The 7500-nt window shown below is 48.8% G+C and overlaps 1 protein-coding gene across 1 annotated transcript in view; it reads right to left on the minus strand.

Moving 5' to 3' along the window:
• Positions 1-1356: 1356 nt before the first annotated feature.
• Positions 1357-7500, minus strand: part of TMEM40 (transmembrane protein 40) — a 21107-nt gene continuing 14963 nt past the window's right edge. The window contains 2 exon segments of the mRNA XM_055079590.1: positions 1357-6581; positions 7340-7402. Coding sequence (XP_054935565.1) covers positions 6562-6581; positions 7340-7402 — 83 coding nt within the window. The 3' untranslated portion in view covers positions 1357-6561.

Raw genomic sequence — 7500 nt, forward strand, 5'->3', positions numbered from 1 at the left:
CCCCACCCCCCAGTGGTGGGAGCAGCACATGCGCAAAAGGAGGGGAGAGATGGTTGGGGTCCATGTGGGGAGACTCGTCACCTTGTGACTGGGTTCTGTTGAGTGCTGAGCCTGGATTAGTTGGTTTACAGCCTCTGTGGCTGTCTCAGAGAGATCCAGAAAGGGAAAAAGGAAGAAAAGATGCTGGGGGACAACCAGTGCCTCTGCCGCACGCCCAGCCCTGAATCAGTGACTGGGATGTGCCGACTGGCTAAAGCCCCTCAGAACCCACCTCCAGAGCAAGTGTGCGGTTGACCCTCCCAGAATCCATTAGGTGCAGGTTTCCGTGGGGGGTTTTTTGGTGGTAAAATACACATAACATAAAATTTACCATTTAACCATTTTTACGTGTCTAATTCAGTGCCATTTCTAAATTCAGTGTCTTATAATAATCACCACTATCCTTTTCCAGAACTTTCTCAACACTCTAAACAAACTCTGTACCCATCATGCAATAACCGCCTCTCTCACCCTCCCCCAGCCTCTAGTAACGTCCGTGATACTTTTTGTCTCTGTGAATTTGTCTATTCCAGTATCTCATATAAGTGGATCTCATATCTTATACAATATTTGCCCTTTTATGACTGGTTTATTTCACTTGATATAGTGTCCTTAAGGTCCATCCATGTTGTAGCAGGTGTCAGAATTTCATTCTTTTTTATGGCTGAACAATATCCCATTGTGTGTGGAGAGCACATTTTGTTTATCCATTCACTCATCCATCGATGGACACTTGAGTTGCTTCCCCATTTTAGCTGCTGTGAATAATGCTGCTGTGAACATGGGTGTGTAAATACCTGTTTGAGTCCCTGTTTTCAATTCTTTTGAGTATATATCTAGGAGTGGGATTGCTGGGTTCTATGTTTAACTTTTCGAGAAACTGATAAACTGTTTTCCAGAGTAGTTGCACCATTTTTTTTATATTCCCACCAGCAGGGCACAAGTGTTTCAATTTCTCCACAGCCTCACCAATGCTTGGTATTTCCGCCCCCCTTTCTTTTTTTTTTTTTTTACATAATAGCCATTCTAATGGGTGTGAAGTGGTATCTCATTGTGGTTTTGATTTTCGTTTCCCTAATGACAAATGATACTGAGCAAAGCAGACTGCCCTCCCTAATGTGAGTAGGCCTCATCCAATCCACTGAAAACCTGCCTTCTTGTGCTTATTGGCTATTTTAAAAACATCTTCTTGGGAGAAATGTCCATTCAATTCTGTTGCTTTTTTTTCTCTCATTTTTGAATTGGGTGGTTTATTTTGTTGTTGAGTTGTAGGAGTTTTTTGTTTTTTTTTTTCTCCGCGGCACGCGGGATCCTCCCGGACCGGGGCACGAACCCGTGTCCCCTGCATCGGCAGGCGGACTCTCAACCACTGCGCCACCAGGGAAACCCTGGTTTTTTTTAACATATATATAGCCTGGATGTTAAACCCTTATCATATGACTTGCAAAAACTTTCTGTCCTACTGGTTGTCTTTTCACTCTTGATAGTCTCCTCTGATGCACAAAAGAGGTTTAGTCTTCAAAGGAAAAGTGCAGTGGCAGAAAAAACACCGGGCAAATACCAAATACTGGCTACAACCAAGTGACCCAAACTGGAGCTCCGGATCATCTTAGACTCCTTTTTTCCCTTCACTTCATTCATTCATTCACTTGCTTAATCATTCATTCATTTATTTAATCGAACAAACTCAGAGCCTAGTTGAGAAGACCAATATGGACATAGAGGACTGCCGTGCTGCATGTTAAGAACACCAGCCATGGGGAAAGGCCAGGGGGCTGCGGTGGGCGCACACTTCCAGCCATACTGTGGATTAGACCTTAATGTCTCCAAATTTACCCTTCTTCTCTGCTCCTATAGCCCCACCTCTAGTTTCATCCCATTAGTCTGGGCCTTCTGAGAAGCTAGCACGGGATGAGACGAAATATGGAAGGATGTCCTTAGGGAAAACACCTACGGGAGAGAAAAATGGGAGGGAGGGGAAGGCTGGGATGATGCAAATCTAGCCCCAGGGGAAGAAGACGGGGAAGGAGGGGTCAGGTGGAAGGGTTTTGTCTGCTGGTTACTCTAAGGAGAGTTCGGCAGGTGTCAGGGAGTCCTCAAGCCAAAGTCAACTGTCAGAGGAGTCCTGTGTCTCCCAGGAAAGGGCCTGCTTAGTATGCCTTCTGAGTCAACGGCGAGGAGCATCCCACGGGAATGGGGATGCACCATGGCCTCGGTGCAAACACAGAGCACAGCAGCCCTTGGTCCATTAGGCTGCCCGTAGTTGGGGGTCATGCTCATTTGCATGGCCCCCACAGGGCCACCAGAGTGATCTTTCTAAAATGCAATCTCACCATGCCACTCCTCTGCTCAAACACCTTCCATGGCTCCCCAGTGTCCTCAGGCTAAAGCCCAGCTCCTTACCCCAGCTCTCAAGGTTCTCTGGGGGGAAGCAGGCCATTTGCCCTGTGTGATACCTTGCCCACTAATCCTCACTAATCCTCACTCCTACCCAGCCATGCTGGACTGTCGCCCCCCAGACATGCTGTCCATTCACTCCTCCATGCCTTTGCCCACGCTGGGCCCTCTGCCTGCAAAGCCCTTCCCTACATCTTCCCCGCAAAGCCCAGCCTCCACGTCAAGCACTTTCCCCAGCTTCCCAGGCTCAGTCAGCAGCACCCCCTGGCTCCATCTCTGGTCCTGCTTGGGTCCTCTGGAGTAGATGAAGGATTCCTGGGACTGTGCCAGGAGAAGGAGACAACTGCCACAGCACTGCTGGGCTTCCCTCTTTTCCTCCCAGTGCAAGCTGGCTTGGATGGCCTCGAAATACCCTCATACCCGTGTCCTCCTCTGCTGTGGTCACAGCAGAAACCCAGTGCACAGTGTCCAGGGCAACCAGAGATGGAAGCCCACCCCATCCAAGCCCTTCTCCACCACCCCACTCTGCAACCCTGCCTTCCTGGACTCAGGATTCAATGCTTTATTTTTAGACCACTTGTTGGACTGGGGCTCCCGGAATCTGCCTGACGCCTGAGGTGTAACCAGACCCCACCGGCACTGGCCTTGAGCTGTAGCTCGGCAGAGAAGCAGTGAGGGGTTCCAAGGGCAGTGCTGGGGGCTGGGGCCCCAGGGAGGCAGCACGCTAGGGCAGGCAGACCCTCCACTAAGATCTGGAGGTGGGGGGCTTTCTCTCCCAGGGCATGAGGGGCCCCTACAACCTGACCCACCTGAGCCCCTCCTTTGACACCTGGGCCCAGAAAGCCCAAGGATACCAGCAGCAGTTCGAACTCACGTCTTCACAAGGCTTAGGTCAGGTATCGGCTCCCTCGGCCCCCTCTCTCCCCTGCTCTCCACTGTTCTACACCGGGCTGAGGTTGCCTGCCTGCCCCTGGGGGCCCTAATGTGTGCCTCTGCCCGAATCAAGTACCTCTGCTCTGTGCCAGGAATGCAATCATCTCACACAACCCTCGCCACACACTGTAAGGTGGGCGCTGCTGTGATCCCCATTGTACAGATGAGGAAACTGAGGCTGGGTCAGGGAAGGCTAACCACACTGCCCTCAAGTCAGCAAGTTCATGTTTCTATTGCGAAACCTTGCATGCTGTTTGTTCATTTGATAACTATTTTATCAGTGCACTCCAGGCTCCCTTTTGAGGAAAGTAAGTTATACACAAGTGCTTGAAATACAAACCTCAGAAACTAACTTTCCGTGTCGTAGTTTTCCTGTCTGAACAATGGGGATCGTGGACAGGTGCTACCTCTCAGGGTTGTGATGAGGATGAAATGACACGGTATATATGCAAAGTGCTTGGCTCCACATCCAGCACAGAACAAGTACTGAACAAATGTTAGCTGCTGATAGTATCATCTAAGTATAGAGGGATTATTCTGTAAAGCATGAAATACCCAGTGGCTGGAAATGATGCTTAGGGAGAGTAGGTAGGAATGGAAAAATGCTTATTATATATGAAAGAGAAAAGGGCCCAAAATGAAAATAAATGAACTCATGCACTAAAAAGACTCACAGGAAACACACCAAAATACCACCTGTGGTGGATTTTGGTTCTGGGATTTGGGGCAATTTTTTTTCTAACAAAATGTAAAAGAAGGGAATACATCACTACGAAGAAGCACAATCCTCTTCACACTGATATTCAGGTGCAATGCAATCCCAGCAGAGCTCCCACCGGCTTCTTTGCAGAAGTGGACAAGCTGATCCTAGAACTTGTGTGGAAATGCAAGGGACCCAGAACAGCCAAAACAATCTTGAAAACGAGGGACAAAGTTGGCGGGCTGGGCCCAGGTGCTGCTGTCAGGGCTGAGCTGAGAGCTGAATGTTGAGATAACATAGCCATGACTATCAGGAACATTCCCGACTCGTGGGTCATTTATTCTCTTGAAAGAAGGACTTGGGCTTCACTGACAGAGGCGTCTTAGCACAGAGCAGAAAAATTCTTGCAGTACAAGGTGCTCTGGGAGGAAGCAAGCCTTTCATCCCCTGAGGTGTGGGAGCTGAGTTGGAAAATCCCCCAAATGAGAGAATGTAAAAGTCCTGAGGAGTTCTTTAGTCTCACGGTTTCCAAAAGATAAAATTTTCACCAGACCACAGTGACTTGAGGGCAAAGGACACATAGTAAGATTTCCATAAAGCTTCATTTTTCATTTTAAGCCCCATTTTGTTTCCGATGACAATTTCCCTGCTCTTTTGATGAGGGACTATCCTTTCTGTTACAAAATGATGCTGACAGTTGATGTTTTTTGCTATTTTTATTTCCTTAAGTGGCAAGATAAGGAGTTGGCAGCCCTCCTTTTCTCACTTTAAAAAATATGCTGGGGGACTTCCCTGGTGGCGCAGTGGTTAAGAATCCGCCTGCCAATGCAGGGGACACGGGTTCGAGCCCTGGTGTGGGAAGATTCCACATGCTGTGGAGCAACTAGGCCCGCGAGCCACAACTACTGAGCCCGCGTGCCACAACTACTGAAGCCCGCATGCCTAGAGCCCGTGCTCTGTAACAAGAGAAGCCACCGCAATGAGAAGCCCGCTCACTGCAACTAGAGAAAGCCTGTGCACAGCAACGAAGACCCAATGCCAGCCAAAAATAAATAAATAAAATAAATTTTTAAAAAATTAAAAAACAATTCTGTAACTCTGAGAACTCCCAAATCTGGGAAATACTGGGGAAAAAATGCAGCTGCCTCAGGGATGCTGTGCCTAGGGTCGGGGACTGGACTAGCCAAGCTCTGTAAGGAGAACACAGGCTTGGGTTTCACTCACAGCTCTGCCACTGACTTGCTGTGGGAACTTGACAAGTTACTACAACTCCTCGAGTCTCTGTTTCTCCATGTGCAAAATGAGGATGATGTACACATCTCAAGGCTGTTGTTGAGAATTAAACCACATAATGGACCTGGACAATCACAAGCACTTGAGAAAGTGTCTTCCAGAGCCCACGAGCTCAGTAAAGGTCCCCATTTTTTTCTTCGGCAAGTCGAAGAGTTGTCACTTCTTCAATTATTCTTTACATCCCCACTCTAGTTTCTTCTTCTGTGTATTCTCTAGTTTGTCACTGTCACTCTTGATATATGAATCTAAAACATATTCTATTGGCGTGGTCTGGCTGCGTACAAGAGAGAACCTACTATCACCTCCTTCGGTCTAGACTCTATACCTCCACTAACACAACCCGAGTTTGCAATGGATTTTTTTGTGCTCTTATCTCACTTCTTGGGTATTTGTTGAGCTGAGAATACCTAACAGCTCCACATCTTTTTCACAAGAACGTTTGCAAAACCTTGTCTCCTATTCCAAACCTGTGCAATTGAAGTCTTGGACCTAAAATGAGGGGCTTTTTGCATTTATTCCCTTTTATACTTTGTCCAGTAGGACAAGGTGCCCGCTCTGACTAGATGGGGTCAAAGAAGGCCTCAAACGTATTCTCACACTCAAGAAACTAAAAGGAATATTTAGCCGACTCTTTTTAGTCCAGGGAAGAGAATGTTTATTTGAATCTTAATGGAGTCCAAGGACAGCAGGGCTGGCACGAGGTAATGGGAAGACCTGGATGCTGTGGATTTAGTTCCCCCAAATTTCACCTGCATCAGGTTCACCCCAGGGGCCTGACGCGGTACTTCCCTGCCTCAGGGCAGTGGACCATCTGTCTGTCCCGGGATGGCCTGGGGACTTGAGAGAATTCACAAGCCCAGACAGATTACAGCTTGCAGGGCCCAGGGGTCTCCTACTGTCTCCTGAGAGGAGTGATGTCCCAGGGTCCTCCTGCTGATCCAGGCCCCGTGAAAGGCACAGGCCCGCACCCTCCCTCTCCTGCCATCCTGGCAGCGGGGTTGTGTGCCAACACTGCCCGAGGGACACCTTGGCCCAGATGGTGCCAACGTTCAGACCACATGGAAGGCAAAGCGCTCTCTTTATTGCTCTAGCTTGGCCCACCCGCATGTCTCCAAGGATGCTGCTCTGTCCTCGTGGGCTGAAAGGATGCAGTGGTGGTCACACCGGGGCCTGGCCTGGCTGCCCACCTGCCACTGGGCTCAGTCGGTCTTCCTGAAGCCTGGAAGGCAAAGCCCGCAGGATGGCATGGGATTCTGAAGGCAGCCAGGCCTCCTCCCCACCATTACCCCAGATGCCCAAATACCCCTCATAGCTGGGATAAGGCAGTCGTGACCCACAGCCATTGCAACAAATCTCCCCTTTATGCATGAGATGGATTAAAGGAGACAAAAGTTCATGACACGGAAGCACACAGCCCCTGGCCTCTCGGTTTTGTGATTTAATGGTAGACACAGAGCTGCTGGTCAAGAAAGAGGATCTCCTTTAGCCTTGCCCAGCCACTCAAGCTGTGTGATTCTGGGCAAGTCATTCTACCTCTCTGATGAGTGTAACTGACTAATGAGTTTCCTCATCGGCCAAGCGTAAGAAAACTGAAACCCCCTCTCACCCCCAGTTGGGCAAATAAAATCACAAAGAAGATACTGTTTGGAGAGATTCAAAGTTCTATGAGAGAATGAGGAATACCCAGGTCCCCTCCACTTTCCTACAATGGTTCAGACTTAAGGACTTTTACATCCATTCCTCATTTGATTTTCACAACACCTTTGTGCTGTAGGTATTATTACACCCATTTTCCAGTAGAGCAAACTGAGGCTAAAAGAGGCTCTAGAGCCCCAGAAATGGTAAATTGAAGGAGGCAGGACTTGAACCCAAGCCCATGACTCCAGGCCCTGTGCTCTTTCCAGTATGCTAAGCCTCATTTGCAACAGAAGACCCTGGTAGGGAAAGAAAGTGAACATAGAAGAATGTAAAAGTTACCTATCAGCCTAAACTTCTGAAGGAGGGGAACGAAGCCATGCAGGACGCTGTGGATCCGGTACACTGTCAAGAACGGAGGAGAGAAAGGTGATGGAGCTTTGTGTCCCCTCGAGGGATCCGGGGTCAGACCTCCCCCTGCCTGCCTTTGAACAAAGGCCTAA

Source organism: Physeter macrocephalus, chromosome 18 (assembly GCF_002837175.3).
Source record: "Physeter macrocephalus isolate SW-GA chromosome 18, ASM283717v5, whole genome shotgun sequence".
Lineage (NCBI taxonomy): Eukaryota > Metazoa > Chordata > Mammalia > Artiodactyla > Physeteridae > Physeter > Physeter macrocephalus.